Below are 24,922 nucleotides of genomic sequence, written 5' to 3' on the forward strand. Positions count from 1 at the left end.
ATTAAGTCCAGCAATGCACCAATCCCTTTTTTACATTCCTTTATAATGCAACTAGTATTTAAGGGTAAATTAGTGTATGTTGTGTTAACTTGGTAGAAATAAATTCTTGTTCGAGTTGCAAAAGAAGTAAACACTAGTGCGTCTGAAATTGCTGAACAGTACATCTAATTTCAAAACTGCAGATTTACAGTGGTGCAGTGAAAGAAAAGTACAGATGGGAAATCTGTATTGTACGGCGCAAGGATGTTTTCTTTCATATTACATAAACCATTCAAGCTAGACATAAAAACACTTTTTCGGGCTAACCAACTTGAGTTATAAAAAATAGATAAAATTAGTGATGAAAAAAAAAGCATGAAAGGCATATGATTCTAAGCAACTACATGTGTTGATTGAAGCCATTTAAAAAAAAAATCTTCAGCCATTACGTTCTATTGTGCTGGCAAGCAGACGATTCCTGGATTACCCCTCATCAAGTTATTACTTCAACCAGCATGCTCACTTTGTAAACGTGCCAGACAACGACAGCGCTTTCAGGCTCACTCCAAATCCGAAATTAAGTTGTTGGGAAAATTGGTAATCTCTCGTTATCTTGTTTGCGTTGCACTAATCGACTCAGCAGGGCGATCTAGCCATTCTTTTTCACTAATCTGCAAATAACTTTCTTCTGGTAAATTAGTCCCCTGGCTTCCGATCCAAGCTAAACCTGGCATCTTCAGATTCTCGGCAGGGAGGAGGCGTTTTTTTTATATACAAGCAGGTTTGGGCACACATAAAATTCTTACAAAAAAAAAAAAAGAAAAAGAAAAAAAACATCATGGCTGTGCCGGGCCGCCGCGCTGCCCGCGACGACCCGGAAGCGGTTGGGAAGCCGGCCAATGCCAGCGCGGCCCCAACCGGAAGTCCCGCCCCATCGCGCCGAGAGACAGAGAGCTGCCCGAGGAGCCACGAAGGCTCCGCATTGAGTCCCGGTCCCGAGATGGGGGACCGGGTGAAGAGCGGCCGGGCGCATGGGGAAGGCGGGGCTCTCATGTGGTGAGAGAGCCCCGCAAAGCGCTACCGCCACCCGGGAGAAGGAGCCGCCGCCGTGCACCGCCAGAACAGGTAAGTTGAGTGAGAGGAGGGGTGAGTGGGGGTGGGGTGTACGCGTGTGTGTGTGTCTGTTTGAGTGTGTTTGTGCGTGCGTCTGTCTGTCTGTGTGCGCGTGTGTATGTTTAAGGGGGGGTGCGTGTGTGTATATGCAGTGTGTGGATGCCTTTGTTTGTGCGCATGCGTCAGTGACGACGTGCGCACTCACGAGCTCCAATCTCCGCCAGAAGAAATTCGTAACACTCTGCTGTCCACATTCCCCTTCATTCCCCAGAAAGCGGCAACATAAGTTGTCTCCCTAGACAGCAAAAGCTTTCGCTTTTGCTTTCGTCTAGGCGAGACCTAAAAATGACAAAATAATGATGTAATAGTATTAAAAAAAGTGCCGCCTTTTACCGCATAATTTTCTTATTCTTGATGCATAGTTTAATCAACCTTGCCACATAATTTTGTGCTTCCCTGCTGCATAATTCCAGGGGCCCTGCCAATAAGGAGGGAGAGGCCATAGTTCACACTGGAGATTGCAATAGCTTCACCCAAGCTTCAGATTCTGGCAAGAAAGAATCGGCAGGGCACAGTGACTTTCTGAGAACTTTTTCGAGTTGGTGATGTATTATACTTGTTTATAGATGTTATAACATTTACCGCCCGGACACTCACCTCCGTCCCGCCGATGCAGCCCACTTAATTAAGTGGGGCAGCAGGGGGGTAAAATAGGGGGGTTGAGTGGGCAAGGTGTAAGCCCCTAGTGGTCCGTGCACGAGGGCATACCCCTTTACTGTTTTACTTTAGAGGATAAGAAGGGATCTGTTTGATCACAGAGTTGGGATGTGGGAGGGAGTAATTGCTCGGCATGTTGGGGTAGCCGAAGTGGGCGGGGGAACTGGGGGGTAGGGGGGTACGGCGCACAGACCACAATTAAGAGGCGAGAACGGCATACACAAATGTAGGAACATCACAACTAGTTGGAATGGCAGACACCACAGGCGATAGGAATGACCTAAATGTTATATCTTGGAACGTGAGGGGGTTGAATAACCAGCGAAAACGGAGACAGGTGCTTGGATATCTAGTTCGTCATCATGTAATGTTGGCCCTACTGCAAGAAACCCATTTACAACCTAGTAGCACACCCCAATTTGCAACGAAATGGGCTTCCTATAGATGTTTTGCATCGTACTCTGGTTATTCCAGAGGGGTAGCCATCCTCAATACCGACGATACACACACCTTGCTCTTGATTTGGGGTAAAATACAGACGATAGGTTGTACATATTTTATATGGGGAGGGGATTTTAATACAGTAGTAGACCCACAAAACGACCGATCCCAGGCCTCTGCTGCGCACTACACTAATGGGCAGCACACTCTTCGCGACATAATAGATTCTAACCATCTGCTAGGCGCTTGGAGGTAAAGCCACCCCATGCAGAGGGAAGGGACACACTATTCTGCGGTGCATAAAACGTGGGCCAGGCTAGACAAAACAGCGCAGCACCAAATTGACTACCCTCTGGTGTGGGAGACAGGAGATTTTAAATATTTGGGTATACACATTACAAGAGACAAAGAAGCGCTAATGCGCACGAATTACGGATTGGCCATAGACAGAGTGACGGATAACATATCTAAGTGGATAAAATTGCCCCTCTCAATGGCAGAACAAATATCTTTAATCAAGATGACGATACTGGCAACATTTTTATACTTGTTTATAAATATTCCGTACCAACCGGGCAGATTTTTGTTTCAGCACACTAACAACGCAGCAGCTTGTGTGGCTCTTATGGGGGGTAAGCAGGCACGGTTGAGTATGGACACACTGATGCTACCGTATCATCAGGGAGGATACGATGTCCCCAATTTCGAACAATATTACCACTGCGCACAAGCACACTTCGTAGTATACTGGTTCCATCCACCCCCGTTCATGCCCCACCTTGCGGTGGAGGATGGAAATATGGCCCCCCCAGAGGGATATCTGTTCACACAGATCAAAGAGAGGGAGAGAGACCCGTCTACGGTCAACTGCACAGTGAGCGCTTGGAGATGGCTCGCACGCGTGGGAGGGGCGCAGCTGATGTACTCCCCTAGAGTGCAGCTGAAGCATCTCCCGCTGCTGCCAGTAACAACCGAGAGGATATGCCAAAAGATGCTAGACAAGCTGCAATATAGAACCTGAGGGGATCTATACGTAGAGAGGCAATTCCGCACGAAAGAACAATTCTTCGGGGAGCTGGAACCCACGTTCATGGATATGTTTATATAAACCCGACTCAGACAAAGTGTGAGAGTAAAAACCCCAGAATTCCCGATGGAGCCTGACATATTTGCGTCCCTACATCTGCTCTTACACACCGACATCCCCAAGCATACCATATTGTTGCTGTATAAACAGGTGAGAGGTGCGCCCCCCACCCCCAAATCGTGAGAGCCAGGAGGGAATGGGATAATGATCTAGACAATCCCCTAACGGACGAGCAATGGGAGGCGGCTGTATCCAGACGGAAGCTGTCACCAGCAACAGCAGATTACGCTTACTGCAGTATAAATTCCTGCATCTGCTTTATCATACCCCAGCTAGGCTACACCGGTTTCAACTTAGGGAGGATGACAGATGTGTGCGCTGCGTCGGGGAGCGAATTTTATGCACTTGACATGGCAATGCCCACAGAGTGCCACATACTGGGAGGAGGTCTTTGTAGGCCTGACACGTATGATAGGTATACAGGTAGAGCCATCCCCACTTAGGGCCCTGTTGGGACTGGTGGGAGACATTGGGACAATGCACAAGAAATTCCTGGCAATGGGAGTGCCGCTTGCAAGGAGACAAGTGGCCTGCAGGTGGGAGAGGGGCAGATCCCCCAAATTCAAGGACTGAATCCAAGACCTAACCACGTGGCAGGAACAATTGCACACATATGCAGAACAATTGCCGATGAAGTCTCGCCCCAAGGATATTTGGGCGCCCCTGACGGCCTACCTTCTAGTGCAGCACACGGAAGGTGATGAAGCTGAGGGGAGTGGGGGGTAACCATGGGAAATGTTTCTGATTGTGTGGAGCGTTATGTGGGAAGTAGGCATACAGTAAGAGTTTGTAAATAGGGATCATACCATTGAACGGTTGCAGGAGGGAGAAGCCGAAAGCAGACTTTGACCCTGTGAAAGACTGAAAGAGACACTGAAATGCCTTCAGAACTGAACGTCAAGATCCAAGAACCTGAATGTGGCTAATGCTGCCATAGGGGGGAAGTTCTGGTTGGGGTGAGTTGGATGGGGTAGAGGGGGAGGGGGAGGGGGGATAGGAAGGATGGGCAAGGCCCATCACTAGCAGTGCGAACATAATGTTAAGATATTTTGACAATCGTAAGGAGATGATGTACTGTATACTCTGTTATTACACACAATAAAGGTTTTTGAAACTTAAAAAAAAAAGTTAAAAACATACCGGGGGGGGGGGGGCGTGGCCAAGATGGCGGACTAGTCGGACGCGACTCAACGAGGCTCCCTGCTCCAAGCTCCTTTCCCCGGCCGATTCCGAAGTATATGCCCCCCAAATTATAGCCTCCGGGGCCCCGAGAGTGGAGGAGCGGGAGCTACTTACGGAAGCGTTCTCCAGGGCGCAGTGCGACGGTATGGTGACTGCTGGGCTGTCCACGCTGTACTCCGCGCTGCCCACCATCTTAGAACCGACGGTGGGGCGGACTCCGGCTTGGTGTAGGTCCCCCTGAACCTAGCTGCTTCCCCTGCCGGTGCCTTCGAGGGAGACGAAAGGAGTGTCCCGCGACCCGTCGGCTGTGCATCGGCGGCGGGGGGCGTGCTGTGGACCCCGCTACCGCCGGCACGAGACCCTGGAGGTCTGGTCGGCTCCTGGCGCCGGAGTCGCGAAAATTGGGGTCGGGGCTGCGGGGCCAGCCTACCGGTGACTGGCGCGCGGCCTGTGGGACTTCGGCTTCGCTGGCCCTCCTGAACAGAACTGCAAGGTGAGGAGCGGGTGCCAGCTATACCCGGGAGGGCGCATCGATTCTGCGCCGCAGCGCTCTGCGCCCACCGGAGGACCGGGACACAACAGCCGCCAAGCATCGGGGCCCTAGTGAAGGGGAGGGCCCTGCCTAGAACAGCAGATATTCAGGCCTCCATTGCCGGCCTGCTGCGGACACCGGAGCGCTGGGGGCACGAGGGCGGGCCAGGAGACAGGACCCAGCGGCGACCGGGGGGGCGGTGGGTGGGTTCCCCCCTGCCTGAGATACTCTTAGCGGCTCAGAGGCGAGTGATCTGTTGGTGTGGGGCCGAGCTGAGCAACCCCCATCTGAAGTTGAACCGGGGGCGGCTGGAGCGGGGGGCCCGGCCCACAGAAAGAAGCCTGCCCACTGCAGCAAAACAGCAAGGCCTGCCTAGGGGTGCCTGTTGATATCCTTTGCCGGTGGGATAGCGTGGACTCCCTGGTGGCGTCTGGCCGGGGGGTGCTCACGGAGGTGAATACCCGGAGGTGTGGCAGGTGTGTGATGGGAGTCAGCCCGGCTCTTCGCCCCTCCCTCCCCCCCCTTTCCGTGCCTCTGCTGGGCAGCATTTGGGTCGATGGTGGGTGTTGGCCCCAGCCCTCCACGTGGCAGACCGGACCTCACATTGGCCACGGCGGAGGGTCACTGGTGTTACGGTCTGTCGGGGCCGATCGCCGGGCCTTGTGGACGGCAGCCTTTTGTGTCCCCGCTAGGCAGGGATCTATAGTAGGAAGCCTTCCGAAAGAGACTAGTACGCCTGCTGTTGGGGACGGGGGGTCAGCATGGCCTCGGCCCGCAAAAAAGGAGAGCGCACCCTCACGGAAATGCTTGCCAAGAGCTCCTCCAAAGGAGATAAAGGCCCTCTGGCCCCATCCCCAGCCAAATCGCTGCCGGAGGATGCCTCGGGGGAGGGCCCGGTCACTCGCGCCTTTCTTCAAACGCTCTTTAATTCCCTCAGGGAGGACTTTCAGACGCTCAAACAAGAGGTGGCAGGCGAGGTGAGGGAAATGCGCCGGGAGGTGCTTGGTCTGGGGAAAGGGTGGCCACACTTGAAAGTAATGACCAGACCAGGAGTGCAGAGGTGGATCAACTCCAACAGGAACTGATATGCCTCAAGGAACAACAAGTAGGTCTCCAGGCTCACGCGAAAGATCTTGAGAACCGTTCCCGCAGGAACAACATACGGGTCCGGGGCGTTCCATTGTCCGCAGAAGGATCAGATGTGACCTCGTACCTACAGGGCCTCTTCAGGGACATATTGGGCGCCGGATCGGAGGCCGACATCCGGATTGACAGGGCGCACAGGGTGGGCCGGCCACGGCGGGCTTTGGGCCCTCCACCGGACATCCTTGCCTTTCTGCCGGATTTTCCCTTGAAAGAAAAGATCCTTGTGGAAGCTCAGCGGAAGCAGCCAATACAATACCAGGGGCACGTGGTGGCACTCTTCCAAGACCTCTCTGCCATAACTCTCCGAAAAAGGAAAGCGTTTAAAGAAGTCACATCCTTTCTCAGAGATAAAGGAGTCGCATATTCCTGAGCCACCCGTTCAGACTGATTTTCAAATGGAATGGCACGATACATCAGAAGAGATCTCTCCGGGAAACCTGTGACCTTTTGGGTCTCGAGCACACAGAATCAGGGGGCTCGCCACCCCGTTCCCAGCAACACCGTGACAGCAGATGGCAAACGGTGCGCAGACGACGAGCCTCCCCGGTGACGAACCTGAAGCCAGACTTGGCCACGGTGTGGGACGAGAAACGGCGGTGCTCAGAGACACTTCTCCTGAGGCCTGAATGGACATCTAGCGGGGGCTGCAGAAGCATTTCTCCATAGGGGTTGGGGGGCGGAGTGGGGGGCCGCTGGGGGCTGAGGTTGCACATGCTCACACGTTTATTTTTCCACATGTCTGTGAGGAAGAATGGTAGACAAATTGGGGATGCTTAGTTGGGGTTAGGGTGGGGGTGGGCGGTGCTGCGGGATGTTGGGGGGCCGGGAGGGGGTGGAGGGAGTTGGGGGGGGCAGGAGGCACGGTGGGGACAGGGGGAGGGTGAACCGGTGTGTCATAAAGGGGGAGGGTCTGCCCATGGGCGGCTTACAGCGCCTAGGTCCCTCTGGAGAGTGTGATGATGCCGCACAATGTTAGTGGGTCGGGTACCACCATAAAGATCGTGACCCTCAAAGCTAAAGGCCTCAATAACCCCATCAAATGCAGGGCCATTTTGTCATATTTGGAGCACTCCGGAGCATCCCTTTGTCTCATTCAAGAAACACATTTACTCTCAAAGGACTGGCACAGGATGCGTTCTCGCGCCTTTCTGCATCAATAGTACTCTTCCACTGCAGACAAAAAGGCGGGGGTTGCCATACTAGCGGCCAGACACTTTCAGGGTTCGGTGGGGGAGAGAGGGGCGGAGGTCAAGGGCCGGCTGTTGGCGCACAAGATCACGGTAGGAGGCATGACTATGGTGGTGGGATCTCTTTATGTCTCCAACACAGGGCAGGAATCCTTTCTTAAGGGCGCAGTGTCGGATGTCCTACAGTGTCAGGATAAATATGTTCTGAAATCCCCGGGGCCCGACGGCTTCTCGGCGGGCTTCTACAAGTCCTTTTGCTAGCTGCTGGCGCCAATTCTAACCCGACTCTTTAATTCTTTCCAGGGGCCAGGCTCTATCCCACCGGACATGTTAGAAGCGGAAATCATTGTGCTGCCTAAACCGGGCAAGGACGCGGCTCAGTGCTCCGCGTATAGACCTATTTGTTTACTAAATCTCGACTTAAAATTGTTAACAGGGGTCCTGTACTCCAGGCTGGGCCTGTGCCTCCCTGGCATCATTGAGCCGGATCAGTCTGGTTTCATTCCGAACCGCCAATGTGGCGACAACACTAAGCGCCTCTTACATCTCATTGACAAGACCCACTATAATCAATTGGATGCCATGCTCCTATCCATTGATGCCGAAAAGGCATTTGATTGAGTAGACTGGGGGTTCCTGGATAAGACGCTAGCACACTTTGGCTTTGGAGACCGCTACAGGGCCTGGGTCGCGAGTTGTTATGATAGGCCGAGGGCATCAATCCGGGTGAATGGCACGACTTTGCGGCCCTTTGACATTCAGCGGGGCACGCGGCAGGGGTGAGCCTCGTCCCCCCTATTGTTCGCGCTCTACGTGGAACCCCTCGCCCAACGAATTCTGGACAATCCTGACATGCAGGGGGTTTCATTTGGAGGGGAGCAGCACTCGCTCAGTCTCTACGCAGACGATATCCTGGAAGCTCTAAAATTGCCTCAGCGGTCGGTACCCGCGTTTCTACGCGAATTGGAGGCCTTTGGGGCGGTGTCCAGGTTCAAGGTTAATACCGGGAAATCTATGCTTCTCCCTTTGGGTAGTAATGCCTCAGAGCCTATACATGCCTCGCCGACCTTTGGGGACTTGCGCGCTTACCCAGAGATCCCTTACTTGGGAATAACTCTGACCTCGTCCACAGAGAGAACAGTCTCCACGAATTATGGACGGCTCATCTCTCAAATTCAAGGCGATCTGCGTAGATGGCAACAACACTCGCTGTCGATGCTGGGCCGCATTACGACAGTGAAGATGTCCATTCTGCCCAAAATCTTATATGTCTTCCAAACAATCCCGGTTGGACCCCCCAAGGGAGCATTCCGCAAGCTACAGGATGCCATTCAACAGTTTATATGGGCAGGGAAACGGCCGAGGCTGCGCAGGGACTTGTCCCATCGGCCTCCAGACGAAAGGGACTGGGCATTCCTAACCTCCTCCAGTACTTCCAGGCAGCCCAACTCCGGTATCTGGTAGAATGGAGCAGGCCTGAATCGGAAAAGCGCTGGCTTTTTCAGGATCGTGCAATGGCACAAACTGCCTTGTGGAGGATCCCGTTCCTGAGGCGCGCGGATAGGCCGGCTTACCTCAACAAATCCCCTATAACGCGCACAACCATGCGGGTTTGTGACGCCGTTGCTACTCGGAGGGGGCTCACTACGTTTCCCTCTCCATTGACACCGCTGTTTGGAAATCCGGAATTTGAGCCTGGGTTGGATAGGCGGGCCTTCTCGCAATGGCGCGCATCCGCACGTTGGTCTGCCGGCCACCTGTTCGACCTTGAGTTTTAATTTTAATAATATCTTTTTATTAATAAACAAAAAAATAAATAAATAAATCAAAGACACATACAAAAAACAATAATACACTGGGTTGCATCTCTATAAACAATACATACTGTAACATCCTCTTTATCAATGAAGTACAACAATAATAATAACATGTGGGTTCAGGGACCTTCCGACAATGCTAAATCGCCCGGCGTGGTGGGGGGAGCGCAACTATCACCCCTGTACACATTCCAGGGCCCCCAGATCTTGCCCTATTTCTTGGGTCTCCCTCTGGCCACATACACTGCCCGCTCTCTAAACATTCACCAATCCAAGTCCTCCATCCATTCCCCAATAGTAGGTGGCTGGTTCGCCCCCCACAATTGAGCAATATTACGCTTGGCAATACCACACGCCAACGTGGCCCACACCTTTTCATGGGACGTGAGGTCCGTTGAATCCCAAACATTCAGGAGACACCGCCGCGCCTCCAACTCAAAACTAACTCCCCACACCTCACTCACCTTGGCATGAATAGAGGACCAATACCCCCGGATGAGAGCACAGTCCCATATCATATGGAAAAAAGTTCCAGTCTCGCCACATCCTCTCTTGCACACGTCACTCACTGCCAAACCCATTTGCACCATGCGCGGACCGGTAACATAGCAGCGATGGAGGATCTTTAATTGAACCAGCCGGAGTCTCTTTTTGACCTTGAGGGTTTTATGCAGTTTTTGGACCTTACTCAGTACTATGACCTTCCCAACCCACACAGATACCAGTATTTTTAAATTAGACATTGGCTGATGCATCCAGAGGTACGCCCACAGGTGGGTCGGAAGCTGCTGGCCTTCGAGAAGTGGCTTATAACTAAAGAATCCGATCGGAAACGTATCACAGAGATCTATCGTATGCTCTATCCTGAGGCCCCTACTTCGCGTTCCGTGGGTCAGAAAAGGTGGGAAGGTGCATTGGGCAGGGCTCTTTCAAGAATGGCAGGCCATATACTACAGAGCGAATCACACTGCACGGAATACAGCGAGCATGGAGGCTGCGGTCAAAATAGCCACCTACTGGTACCTAACCCCGGTCTGTTTGAACAGAGGTATCCGTGGCGGAGCGCTGCTTGCTGGAGCGGTTGAGGGGAGGAGGGCACTCTAACCCATTTGCTGTGAGGTTGTAGGGAGGTGGTGGGATTCTGGGAAGAAGTCCTCAATGAAGTAGATAGGCACTTTGCCACGGAAATCCCTCGGTTTCCTGCGTACACACTCCTAGGCCTACCCAACAAAATTACTTTCCCCCTGAAATCCATTCGAGGCAAACAGATGGGTCTGGTCTTGGGTGCAGCAGTACAGCACATATTATCACTTTGGGGTACATAGACACGGCCGACCCACTTAGGGTGGTTACATAGACTCTGGTACATTGCAGGCATGGAGCGCATCCAGGCATCCCTTACTCAGTCCCTGCCAGCTTTTGCGACCACTTGGCAGCCGATGCTCGCACTCCTGTCGTCAGAATTCAACGCAGTCACATGTCCAAAGTACCTACGTCTGCTCAGGCTCTCTGATCCTCCATCTGTGGAGGGGGACGCGAAGAGCTAGATGGGTACATGACGCGTATGGGGGGCACAGATTGGGTTCCCCGTAGACACACCCGTTCAGGGCGGGAGAGATGGGGGGAGGGGGTTACTTTTTCTTTGTTCTTATCTGGACAATGAGTTTCAGCTAAGAGAACCTAGCATATGCAATAGCTTGTCAGCGATCCGGGACATTTAATGACCGAGCGGATCTCCCATTGGTTCAGGTTGTTCCTTGGAGGGAAAGTGGGAGTCTTAGTACAGCCCGGCTCGTTTGCTGCATTATGTTCCTATTGTATGATGTGATCTATAGTGCCTGCAACTCAATAAAAATAAAGTTAACAAAAAAAACCAAAAAAAACCATACCTGAACAACTGCATCCTCTTCCACACACCGAGCATACACCTTCGCTGAGTCGGACTCCTGCTCTTTCATGTCTCACGCATCAAAGGAGCCAGAGCCGGTGGCTTGGCTTTTCGCACTGGGACCCCAAAACCTGGAACAACCTCCCCCTTCACATTAGAGCTGCAGCTCTATCTTAGAATTCTGAAAAAATCTTAAGACCTGGCTACTCCAGTAGGCCCTAGTCAAGGCACCAGGATACGCCCCTGAGTGATATGGGCACCATAAAAATACACATAACAGTTAAGTAGTTAACCCAGGAATTTAGCAGAGGTAGACAGTATTGGCATGTTTATCTTCTGATTTTAGGTATTCGAACAAGAGGAGTTCAGTAGCTTGGTCAGGTTTGGAAATGTCAAGGTCCTAACTTATTTTGTTTATTTTGTTAGTGATATCAGGATGCATCAGATCCAGAGAACAAAGCAGCACTAATTTGAGGACGAATAATTTCAAACCATTTCTTCGGTTTGTTTTTTGAAAGGTTAATTTGTGCTCAGAGGATTTGTACATTTATCTTCTAAGTTTGATCTGGGCAAGTGACAGATGAGTTTTCTTGAGTAGTTTCCAGTCTTTCAGCTCATATAAGAGTGCCTCTTGACACTAAGGTTGATGAGAGCTAATTGGAGGTTTTGTTTAAGGTTTTCCAGAAAAGAGGGTTTGGAGAGTATATTAGCGTCACAGGAGGCAGTTAAGTTCAGAGAATAGAAGAGATGAACTTGGTCAGATAATTTCTGTCTATTGGTTGATAGTCACTACTTCAATTGTATTCACTTTTGTTTTGAGACTGGGTGGTTGTGATGCTGGCGGAGGAGTGAAATGTAGGAAAGGATAAGGAAATAGTTAGATGGGTCCATTATGAGTAAGTTTCTTACGGAGTTAATAAAGATCATTAGTTTAGAGGGAGGAAACCAATTCAAAAGTGATACGGTGGAGGATGTGTTCCAGCTGAATTTAAACTCTCCAAAGAGGATAGTGTCAAGTGGAAGAAGAAGGTTGGATGTGAGGAATTTTATTAACTAATTTTGGAATATGGAGTTGTTTTCCAAGGAGTAGTATATAATATGTTTCAGTTTTTTATGTTGGTAATGTAGATATCAATTTGAAGGAGTTCAAAGGAGGAGAAAGGTAGTGCCTGAACAAGAAAGATTATTCATTAATAGGAGATGTACTGTGAGGGTTTCTTTCGCAGGGGACCCTTCCTCAGTATTGCCCATAGATGTCCAAAAGATTGACGGACGTGTTTCAACTGGTTGTATTTCGGAACCATGCAGGCATTTAACTTGCCTGCTTTAACAACGCGGTCCGAACTACAAATGCATTTTTACAACGCATTTGTAATGACTTACCATGCAAGTCATTGCAACGACCTGCTTTAGGGAAAGTGCTGGACTTTGGAATAGTATAATTTACTATTCCCAACTCCAGTCTGCACAACTTTAGGGAAAGTGTTGGACTTAATCTCCAACATCAGTCCAACAACGCTTTCCTTATAGCAAGTCGTTGTTACGACTTACGTGGTAAAATAATGCGTTGTTAAAATGCAGTTGTGGATCAGACCGTGTTGTTAAGGCGCAGCGTGGTTCAAGACGCGGTGTAACAGCTGTTTCCTGTTTCAGCCATTTTGCTATTTCCAACAGGCTTCACCTGGGTAATGCAATTTGTATAAGCTAGTTGAGGCGTGTTTCTTCTCATTTAGCTGTGCATGTTGTGGTCTGGTCATGATCTGTCTTGAAATGAACCTTACTTTGGTTAATAGAAACTATGATATTTAGATACTTAGCAAAAGACCACCTGATTGGGTATTATACCTGAGACTTTAATAAACTACTTTGAAGTCTTGTAAAGCTCTTTATGGATCCTTTGTTAAGAACTTCTGCATTAGAAATTTAGTGACAAAAAGAAGACAGATGCGGAGCAATCAATCAATCAAGGTTTTGTTTTAAGTGTGACTTCTTGCCCGTAAGGGTCTAAAGGCGCTGGGGGGTGGGTGTGGGTGGGTTCGCAGGTTCCAGTCCATCAAGGAGTGGATCTGTCGAAGAGCCAGGTTTTGAGGGTTATTGTGAAGATGGGGAGCGATGTTGTCTGTCTGAGGTGGAGCGGAAGGTCATTCCAGTCTCTGGCCACGAGGAAGGAGAAGGAGAGGCCTCCCGATGTGGTCTTTTTGGTGCGGGGGACTTCGGCGTAGAAGAGCTGGGCTGATCGTAGGGTCCTTTGGGGTGCGTGGGATTTGAGTCGGCTGTTCAGGTATGCTGGTCCAGAGTCGTGGAGGGCCTTGTGAGCGTGGGTGAGCATCTTGAAGGTGACTCTAGCTTCGATGGGGAGCCAGTGAAGTGTGCTCCGGTTCTGGGAGATGTGGCAGTGTCTTGGCAGGTTGAGGCCCAGTCTTGCGGCGGCGTTTTGGATGTTCTGTAGCTTGCGGGTGAGGTTTTTGTTTATTCCGGCTCAGAGTGCGTTGCCGTAGTTGAGTCTGCTGGTGATCAAGGTGTGAGTGACAGTCTTTCTGTGTTCGAGGAGGATCCATTTGAAGGTCTTACGTAGGAGGCGGAGGGTGTGGAAGCAGAAGGACGAGACGGAGTTGATCTGGCCGTCCATTTTGAGCTCTGAGTCCAGGATGATTCCCAGGTTGCGTGCGTGGTCCATGGGGGTGGGCGGGCTTCCGAGGGCGGGGGGCCACCAGGTGTCATTCCAAGCGTCGGGGTTTGGGCCCATGATGAGTACTTCCGTTTTGTTGGAGGTTAGTTGTAGGCAGTTGTTTTTCATCCTTTTGGCGATGGCTTCCATGCCTTCTGGAAAGTTGTGTCCGGTGGTGTTGGGTTCGTTGGATAGGGGGAGGATGAGTTGGGTGTCGTGCGCGTATGACACAATGTTTAGTCCGTTGGTTCTGATGATGGGGGCGAGCAGAGCCATGTAGACGTTAAAGAGCGTAGGGCTGAGGGAGGATCCATGGGGGACTCAGCAGGTGGTTGGTGTGGGGTCCGAGAGGAAAGCAGGGAGTCTCACCCGCTGCGTTCTGCCGGAGAGGAAGGAGCGGATCCAGTCAAGGACCTTGTCTTGGATTACTGCATCGTGGAGTCTGCGTATTAGGGTACTGTGAGAGACTGTGTCGAACGCCGCTGAGAGGTCGAGGAGTATGAGGGCTGCTGTTTCTCCTTTGCCCAGTAGGATGCAGGTATCATCTGTTGGGACGAGGATTGCGGTTTCCTTACTGTGTTTTTTTCTGAAGCCGGATTGGGAGGAGTCGAGGATGTTGTGCTCTTCAATGAATGTGGTGAGTTGGCTGTTGATGGCTTTCTCAATGACTTTCGCTGGGAATGGGAGCTGGGAGATGGGTCTGCACTTTGTGAGGTCGGTGGGGTCCGCCGAGGGTTTCTTCAGGAGGGGTTTGATCTCGGCGTGTTTCCAGTCGTCGTGAAACAAGGCGGTTTCCAGGGAGCGGTTGATGGTCTGGCAGAGCATGGGTGCGATGGTATCTGCGGCTCTGTTGAAAATGTGGTGGGGGCAGGGGTCCGTGGGGGCCCTGGAGTGGATTGACTTCATCGTCTTCAGTGTGTCTTCGGTGGTGAGGGCTGCCCAGTTGTAGATTGCTGGCTTCAGGGTGTCGGGGATGGTTGGTGAGAGTTCAGTGTGTTGGTTGTTTTCGTGGAAGTTGTCGTAGATGCTCTTGATTTTGTGGTGGAAAAAAGTGCCAGTTTGTCACTGAGGTTTTGTAAGTGTGGGATGTCGGTGGACTCGCTGGTGGATTGGGCGAACTCCTTGATGATGTTGAAGAGTTCTTTGCTGTTGTGTGTATGAGTGGAGATTCTGTCTTCAATCGCTTTTTTCCTTGTTTTTCTGATGAGTTGGTGGTGGGCGTTGGTGGCGGCTCTGAAGTTGTTGTGGGCTTCTGTGCATATGGTGTTCCCGCATATGGACTCTCGAAGTTCAGTGGTAAACCATCTAGCTTTCTTGGCGTGTGTGATGAGGAGACATTGGAACAAACTTAAACTTGAGGACTTCCACCGCCTTCTAGCGGTGGAACCGCCAAATCCTCTTGATGACGTAGAAAAGGGTTATAACCACTTTTGCTCTTGGGTAACCAGGGCCTTGGACTCCTTGATACCAATTGTATCTAGTAAAGTCAGTTCTAGAGACCCAAGCCCCTGGTACAATAGCGCCCTCCATGCCCTGAAGGTAGTTTGTAGGCGGGCGGAAAGAGCTTGGCGGCGGACCTATGAGGCTGATTTAAAAGCTGCATATGTTGCCTCCGTCAGGAGCTATCATCGGGCAATATGTCGAGCGCGCGCGGCATATTATGCTTCCGAAATCCGTAACAGCTCTAATCCATCAAAGATTATCTTCAGGGCTATGAAAGACCTCCTGGTGAAACGGCCTCCCTCTGCGGTTGTGGGATCCACCGCTCATTGTGAATCCCTTGCCACCTACTTTCTGGGAAAGGTCCAGGATATTTATCGGGCCTTCCCTAGTATAGGGAATGACCGGGAAACTCAGAATGGGGCCCTAGTCCATTCTCCTCTGCTCTCATTTCCTCCACTCCTTCCAGAGGGATTTGACAAACTTGCTTTGCGAGTTAAGTCTGGATCTCCTTTGGACCCAGTAAAACCAGCCTTGTTCAGAGATCAGGCTTTTATGGGACGTACGGTTGTGCGTTCCTTAGTCAACCTCTCGCTGGAGTCGGGTGTGGTTCCAACCAAGTGGAATCAGGCGGTGGTGTCCCCAATCATTAAGAAACCTACCCTGGACCCTTCAAAACCGGAAAGTTATCGCCCCATCTCACAGCTACCCTGGCCGGCAAAGATAACGGAGGCTCATGTTAACATCATCTTGTCGGAACATCTCGCCCGGACCAATGTCCTTGATCCCACGCAACATGGCTTCCGTGCTGGGCACAGCACGGAAACTGCCCTTCTTGTGATGGTTGAACAACTCCGAGCGGTGCTGGATGCTGGTCAGACGGCGGCGCTGATATTATTAGATCTCAGCGCCGCCTTCGACACGGTCTCCCATACCATCCTTTTGCACCGGCTCGAGGACTGTGGCGTTGGCGGCCGGGCTCTGCAGTGGTTCCGCTCTTTCCTTGACGACCGTTCCTTCTGTGTGGCCACCCCTCCTTTTAAGTCCAATTTCCAGCCACTGGCCATGGGGGTTCCGCAGGGGTCCTCGCTGAGTCCCACGTTATTCAATCTATACGTGAGACCGCTGGCTGAGGTCGCTAGGCAGTGGGGCTTGACCCTGGTCTCCTATGCAGACGATACTCAGCTAGCGGTTACTCTCAGCGGGGACGCGGAGCAAGATGCCCCCAGGTTTCAGAATGGACTGAAGGCGGTGGCCAGCTGGTTGACAGTTAACTGTCTCCAGCTTAATGCCACCAAAACAGAGGTTATGGTCGTCGGGAAGGAGGTGGACTTGTGGGGGGACAAATGGTGGCCGCCGGAACTGGGACCAACTCTGACCCCGGTGTCTGAGCTGAAAAACCTGGGAGTTTGGCTGGATGCCGGCCTTACCTTTGTCGGCCACACCAAAAAAACAGCCGCCTTTTGCTTCGGCTTGCTGCGAGGACTACGACCTATCCTCAAATACTTTGATGCTCCTACCAGGCAGGTGGTGATCCAGGCCACTGTCATCTCGCGCCTGGATTACGCCAGCTCTCTCCTGGTTGGAGCAAATCAGGCGGAATTTACTCGCTTACAACGAGTACAAAATGCGGCGGCCAGAGCAATTGTTGGTTTGCCCAAATTTTGCTCGGTGTCCAATGTTCTCCGCTCCCTTCACTGGCTCTCAGTGAGGAAGCGAATTTATTTTAAGGTTTTTGCTTAACCTTTAAAATTTTGAAAGGTATTGGCCCCCAAATTCTGTCCAATCTTGTTTCCTTTTACATACCCACGCGTGCCCTTCGCTCTCAAGGTCAGGCCCTCACCGTGGTTCCTAGATTTAGGCTTAGCCGCTCCGGAGGGCGTTCCTTCCGTGTTAAAGCGGCTACCATCTGGAATTCTTTGCCCGTAGATATCCGCCAGATGGAGGATCTCATGCTTTTTAGGAGAGCAGTTAAAACCTTTCTGTTTTAAACCCAGTTACTTTTACGCCTATTCTGTTCTTGTTGTGTTATTGTCCTACCTTGTCGCTGCGCCAGGACGCTCCTTAGCTGGAGCAGCTGTGCGCATAACAAATAAAGATAACATAACATGTTGTTTTTCTTGAAGGGGGCTATTGTGTTGGCGCTGTTGAAGATCCATCTGTTCAGGGTTCGGGCTGTGGTGTTGGGGTCGTCGTTTTCCGCGATGGTTGGGGTGGAGTTGCTTTGTGATGAGGTTAGCTGGTCCAGTTTCTTTGTGGGAGCAGATGCTGGTGTCTGTAGATGGTGGGTGTTCAGAAGGTGAAGTGGACGCATCGATTGTCAGTCCATGGGAGTTCGGTGGTGTGGCTGAAGATGATGGAGTTTCCTGTTGTGAAGAGGGGGTCCCGGGTGTGTCTTGCTGGGTGCGTGGGTTCGGTCACGATTTGGCGGAGTCCAATGTTGTGGAGGTTGTCCAGGAGGGGTGTGGTGCTGAGGTCCAGTTGGTTGTCGAGGTGGAAGTTGAGGTCTCCAAGTAGGGTGAAGTTGGTGGACGCGATGGAATGCGGGCAGATGATGTCCGTGATGGAGTTGGTGAACAGTCCGTGGGGTCCAGGGGATCAGTAGATGAGGGTTCCTCGCAGGGTGGAGGTGGGGCTGGCCATTATCGTGAAGTGAAGGTGTTCCATCAGGTCTGTGGGATCGTCTGGGAGTGTGCTCAGGTGGAGGGTGGATTTGTGGATGATGGCGATTTTTCCTCCAGGGTGGGTGGGGTGGTCCTTCCTGGAGATCTTGTATCCTTGGGATATGGCGATGTCTGGTCCCGAGGTGGTGTTGGTCCAGGTTTCGGTGCAGAATGCTACGTCCGGGGTGGTGCTGTCGAGGAGATCCCAGATTCCGGTGGCGTGTTTGTGGAGGGATCAGACGTTGAGGAGGATGCATTGCAGGTTCTTTGGTTCGGTTGTGTTCTTGCAGGCGGAACACAACCGAAGCAAGAGGAGGTTCATTGGGATTGGTATTGGGGAGCAGTTGATGGAAAGACGTTCTGGTGATGGACAGGAGGATGGTAGGGGGAGGTAGGGCACAAAGGAAGAGGCTGTATTTCAGAGTAGAAAATCTTTGGTTGATAGTGTTGCGTTGTTTTCAGTTGATTATTTTTTTCCAGAGTGAAAGAGAGGATGTGGTGGGAGGGTGAAAGGGAGAGGGTAAATGGTAGGGTGTTACATTTGGAGGAGTTGGGTAAGGTATACTTGCTGTAGTGAAGAGCAAACATTAATATTTTTGCATGCATACCCAAAAAATGATTTCCCAAAATAATTTGACCCTTTGACTGATCTGCCTCAAATTCAGAAAAACAGAACCTGGGTTGGGCAGACCAGGCATGTTCCATATATGCTGCAGAATCATCCAATGTCTCAAAGGGTATTCACTAAACAAAAGAGTGTATTTAATTTCCTATGTAAAGTCTGAGTTAGGCAGAACTCCAGAAGCATGTTTCAACCGAAAAATTTGCACTTCCAACTACCCCAAAAGAGGTTTTTAGAGAAATCAAGTTTGAGCTGTACAAGAATTGCTTGATGTTGGTCATATGTATTGTTAACTTTCCTATTCTAACAGGCACATTCCTAAATATGAGACTCAATCAGATCTGCTGTCAGACTCCTCCCACAGTAACTATACGTGTAAGAACAGGAGCATCTCGGTCGCAGCAGCAGCAGAAGAAAGCAGTTTATTTGAAACGTCCTATTTTTAAAGATGGGCAAGAAACATGCGGACGAAATCCTTTCACTAATAACAAGTCTAAACGTACCAAAGGTCCATGCCTCATTATTCAACGTCAAGAAATGACTGCATTCTTTAAATTGTTTGGTAGGTTGATAATATTGTAAGTATACAAACTCTCTTTAACGTCTATATGTACATTAAGATAATGGTTTTTTTGTGCTTATTTATTTAAATCATGCATTTACTGTCCTTCACCCAAGATTTGATTACAATGTGTGTTGTTAATAAGTGATGTATTATTTGGATTTTACAAAGGGCCATAATCGTCACGTAATAATTTACAGGTACTCTGGTATGCCTGCAGTAAGCTATCACTCTGCAAATAGCACTGATGAAAAAACAATAACCAGCACTGATGAACATGCAGTAATGGGAATAAAAACATTTTCATCTACTTCATGAAAATTCTGTACTTTTCTGCATGAACGAATTTTGGGCTGAATGAGAATGCTGAGTAAATCATTCTAGGAGGCTGGATCTTTGACATTTCCACTGTTGAAATGGGGGCTTACATGTAAAAGGTGGGCTGAGTATTGCACCGACCCATAAAGGCATTACTTTCTAGACCAGGGTGTCAATGAAAAGTTCAGGGGGAATGGATTCTAGTAATGGAAACCCATCATTAGCCTTCCTACAAATTCTGCAGTCTATGGAGAGAGTGCAGTAAAATAAATACTTCATTCACGTGCTTTGATCTGACCACTGCTTGTATACTATGTGAAAATATTAACAAGGGAGGGGTTGTCTTAAAGATGCTATGATGGACGAAATCAACTTTCATAGCCAAACACCAGTTTTTTTATACACACGCAAACCTCGTCCACATTTTTTTCCAGTTTTTCTGATGGGTTAATCTCTGAGGGCAGTTGCCCATTGCTAATAGGATGCACCACATCAGTTGTGACTACTAAAATCATATTTTATGAGTGATTGAAGTTACCATTATTCGAAGAGTGAGCCACCAATCAGTCCTTATCAGCGCCCGTATTTCAACCATCTATGCAAGGAATATAAGCTGACCGCTCTTCATATGCCACGAACCAAATAAACTAGCACAACAAGTGAAAACCTGTGCTGCACATAAGACTTGGGGGAAGCTGGGATAGGAGAGGGAGTAACAATGGAATCTTTTATGTGAGACTGCTGTAGTAAAGATACTTGTTTTAAGCGTATGTCAGCATAGTAGGTCGAAAGAGTTTGCCAGTCTTATACATGCACTTTACCACTCACCATCCTGGAAATAAGAAAAAGGTTAAGACCAAGGTGGTGCATGCCTGAGGATACACACTCCAGGTAGCCACTCAATCATTATTTAAATATAAATAGGAAGATATACCAAATGGTAAGTTCAGTCAGAGGAAAATCTTGATTAGGAGGTGAACCTAAGAGAACAGCAAAAAAAATAAAAGTGCTTTCTGAGGGAAAGTTGGGTGTAAGATAAAAGCAACAGCGAAAAGCTCACAGAGGCTTAGGTGACAGGCAAGGAAGCGAAGCCATGAGTGCTTTTTAAGTTTCTCTGCCATTCCTAACCTGGAAAAGGAAGTAAAAGCCTTGGCGGACACAAACTTGAAATGGTTTGTCTCAGTGGCAGGTGCGGATGTGGTGTGGCGACAAGAGCTGCTGACTCGGGAGCTGGGAATCTGGGTTTGAGTCTCAGCGTTGGCACAACATCCTGTGATTCTGGGCAAATCACCTAATCTCCCCGTGCCCATGGACAGAGCCTGGTTACCCTTACGGGTAATAAGCTGTGCTATATAAATCTACACGTTTAATTTATTGACATAGACTGGTAGTAGTGGTAATTTTATTTTGATAAAGGCAATGCCTTTTCCACTATCATGTTGTTCCTGACACCTGAATTGCTATGAATCTCCTTGACACCACCAATTCCAGCTCCTACTCCATTTATCACTACCTACCGGCCCTCATCTTCATCTGCCTTGGGTGTTTAGCCTCTTAATTGGATATGGTAATTGAGTAAGATTTCAGGTGAATCCTAACAGCACTTCATCATCTAAACTGCCCTGATGTTTAGATGAGTTCAAAAGCTTGAACCAAGCAGGGGTCATGGACAAATGAAGCAGGCTCCCAAGACCTATCTGAAGTGATGGAACCCTTCCAAACAGTGAGGTACTGTAATTGACCCTTCACCCATCTGGAACCAGGGATTGCACAGACCTCATATACTCTGTCATTACCTTGTACTAGAGAAGGAGGAGAAAGGATGCTATGTGAAAGACCAAGAGTTGATGGCTTTAAGAGAGAGATATGAAAAGCTGGGTGTATTCACTAATGTGTATGTAAGGTGAGTTGGACAGACGCAGGATTGATCGTAGCAGAAAATGGAAGGTGTACCACAAAATGTGGAGGGAACTTCTTAAGATACCCAGGAAGATATAAGTACTGAGTGGACAGCCTTATAGTGTCCCGAGCTTTGTTAGAAGGGCACGGAGAGCATCAGCATGTCTCTTATAAGTGGCTCTAGGGGTAGTCCGATACGAGATTACATCCTCTTGAATTCATTGTAGCAAACATATCGAGGCACATTCAGAGTGACCTGGGCTCTAGGGTAAGTCAGTGGGTAACATCCAAGTACGATAACCAAAATAACAGAAAAATGGTGATGAATCGAGGGAGCAGAGGAATGAGTTATGTACAAACTCTGCAATTAGAATCCATCATAGACAGTCTTCTTGGTCATGTGTAACAAATCTGTGGAGATATTATGCAGTATATTGGCCGAAGTCTACTTGATTTAATATTTGCAGTAGCCAACACCATAATTAGGGATTAAAACTTAGAAGTATACTGGGAACCACAACCTGTGACAATATTTGGCAATGCATGGAGTCAACATACCCGCTTAGTAGGTCATGTAAGATTATTTACAATTTGTATATATGCACTTGTACAGCTCACTGTCCTGGAGGTGAGGATAAGTGGAGCACCAACAAGTGCATGCTAGACTAGATCGGTGTTTTAAGTATAAACAGAAAGGTACATCAACAATACGTTTAGCCTGAGGAAGAAGTTGACTAGGGAATGATGGGCAAAATAACAACAGTTCTATCCGTAGGAGAGCGAAGTCCGAATATAGGAGTGACAGCAACCTGCTCAGGTGCCTGACAAGGAAGTGAAACCCTGTCCACATCTTGAAATGGTTTATCTTAGTGCCATAGACTGGTAGTGGTGGCCATTTTGTTTTGGGAAAGTTGATTCCTTTCCCTCCCATCAAGTTATCTTTGGCTTGCTGCCGGGAATCCCCTGGACATCACCTCCAGCTCCCACTCCCATCGACCACACCACTGCCTACTTACCCTTACCAGTCCACATTTTGTCCTACCTTGTTTACCCTCTAGTATGGATGTGAATTCTGAATGACATTTCAGATAAGACCTGACAGTCTTCTTTCCATATCCCATACAACTCACCTAACCTACCTCCTATCTATCGCCGGTCTATGAGGGGGACCATCTTTGAATGTTGTTGAAACCATTCTAAGAAGTCCCAAGTCCATTTGTGTCAGCCAGTTTGGACTGTAACTCGCCCCACTAGGGAAGAGAATGAAATACTTGCAAAACTTTTGCAGGCGGTCTGGGAGCGGGCCGCCATGCCAGCGCCCCGCTCCCAGACCACCAAAGTTGACCTCCCCCTGCACGCCAGATTACAAGTTCCCTCATTGTTTGGTGGGTGAGCGGCGCGGCTGTCCCATTACTGTGCTTATTGAAAAGGCACAGCAATGGGCGTGCCTAAGGCCGTTCCTGCACGGCATGGACTTTTCAGTCCAGGCTGTGCAGGAAAGGGGGGCATGCAGACAGGGGGGCATAACATGTGCCCCCCTGCATGCATCACCGTACACAGGGGCAACAGGGGGCCATGGGCGGTCCCCTTTGTTTTTCCACCTCCAGCCTTTTCATGACGGGCTCATCGCCATGATATTGGTGGGGGTGGGGAAACTCATAATATGGTTGCCGGTGCAGCAGCAACACCGCCAAGCATATTGCTTCCCTTGACTGCTGAAAGACCTCCAGGGATCGTGGATCCCTGGTGGTTGTGGCTGTTCCCTGGAGGTCCAACCACCATATTATTAATATGGAGGCCGGTTCGCTGGTGTGGGGGTCCCCGACCGCCACTGCAACTCCACCGCAAGTTTGGCGGTCCTATGGGCCGCAAAATTAGTTTTCAGGCCCTAGGTCTTTATGTGACGATTATTTGTTTTCACAGCTGCCAATTACCAATAGGGCACCACTCAAAAATACAAGGAACTTTTAAAAAGGCCTTATGCCTTTGCTAATCAGTCAATGCCTCAATCAATTTTTGTTGTACTGGCACTAGAGAACCTTATAATTTAATCCAGTGGGATATCCAATTGTGTCTTCAGGAAACAATAATCTTTATATAAGACAAATTGGAGGCAACATTAATTAGAATAGGAAATGCAATGGTGTAATAGGTACAATTGAATTTTTTCATAATCTTTAATTATTTTTCTTCTTGAGTGCCGTTACATTGCGCTGACAATGTTGCCCATCTGAAAAGGTGCCCGTCATGCGGATAAGATGCAAGTGCATTTCTGTAGATCACTAGAGATACAGCTGGCTGACCTCAAGTAAATTACATTTGAAGATTACAATGGTTTGCAGGTATAAATTCCTACAGGATTATTATGGATATTTGGGGCCAGATTAAGTGCAAATTGAAATATCTGGAGCACTAGTTGCCTGAATTGAATAACACAGTTTATTCATAAACTATGTTTTATAGACATGGGTGAATTTAAAATGGGCGACATATGTCAAATATAATGTAATTTCTGCCTGCTGCTGAGCAGGCTAGTGTTGTGATGGCCTTTTTACGTATTACTGATTCAGATATCAATCTTGCCACTTTCATCATATCTTCCTCTTTAAATTACAGGATTTTGTTAAAATAATCCAGAGTTTGGGAAGTCCCGGAGTCTTTGAGTAACACACAAACATTTAGTTTATTGTAGCAAATCTGCCTTTTCTGTATGGTCACCTTAGACTCTTTGCCTTTTCCTGGACACTTTAAACATGGATAAACTGGCATCCTATCCTCGACTTAGATATTTAATGTGTCTATAAGTCCCTAGCATATGGTGTACAAAATGCACCCAGTCATGGAAGTCGAATGTCACCTGTGGAATGGAGCACTTTTTGTAACATCCACCAAATAGGCCTTGAAAAATTAGCTTCAGGCATATCCTGGGCAGCCTGACTGCAGCATCCTAAAAACCTGTCAACCCTATCAAAATACCCCTTTTTGACATCCAGGAAACCCTGTTTTTAAATATGAATGTCACCTCGTAGTCCTCCTTGTGGCCCACAAGGTAGGGTGTCTGATGTTTAAAAGTGGAACATGTGTGAAATTAATATTAGCATGTTCCTGCAATGACTGGGCCCTAAACACTAGTGCCACTGGCATAGCTGTAGCTAAATCCTAGAAAATGTCAGAATACAGATTATTAACTGTAATCAGTAAATTTTGACAGGAAACAATTTAAATAATTCAAGGAATTTTTGTCATATGAATTAAAAGTGCAATTTATTGGTGAAGTTGGATTTTTAATAAATGTTTAGGAAATGTAACATTTAGAAAGTACATTTTCTCTGCTGGAAGCTCCTAGGGCTAATTTACAATAGCTGTCCAGTAGCTTCCCAACCAATACGTAGCCTTTAATGGATTGAAGAAACTACCCCCAGAGCAGGAACAGTGAGATGGTTCAACCATTGTTAGCTATATAAATGCAATTACAATACAATACAATACAATACAATGTGCACTGTAGGATTGTTTGCGGTGGCGCAGATAGGAACTGCTGCAAACTTGGTTAGAGTCCCCCAGGAACCCTTTACCCTATAGATTGGGGAGGAGCCAGGAG

General features: G+C 49.0%; 1 protein-coding gene across 3 annotated transcripts in view; it reads left to right on the forward strand.

Moving 5' to 3' along the window:
• The window catches only part of SPDYA (speedy/RINGO cell cycle regulator family member A), a 656,819-nt gene that overhangs the window by 18,428 nt on the left and 613,469 nt on the right, over positions 1-24,922 (forward strand). For all 3 annotated transcript variants that reach the window (XM_078647510.1, XM_078647512.1, XM_078647511.1), the window contains exon 2: positions 18,853-19,104. In XM_078647510.1, the coding sequence (XP_078503636.1) occupies positions 18,867-19,104 (238 nt within the window). In that variant the 5' untranslated portion in view covers positions 18,853-18,866. The remainder of the gene's footprint in view (positions 1-18,852; positions 19,105-24,922) is intronic.

This window comes from Lissotriton helveticus, chromosome 6, assembly GCF_964261635.1.
Source record: "Lissotriton helveticus chromosome 6, aLisHel1.1, whole genome shotgun sequence".
In the NCBI taxonomy this organism is placed as follows: domain Eukaryota; kingdom Metazoa; phylum Chordata; class Amphibia; order Caudata; family Salamandridae; genus Lissotriton; species Lissotriton helveticus.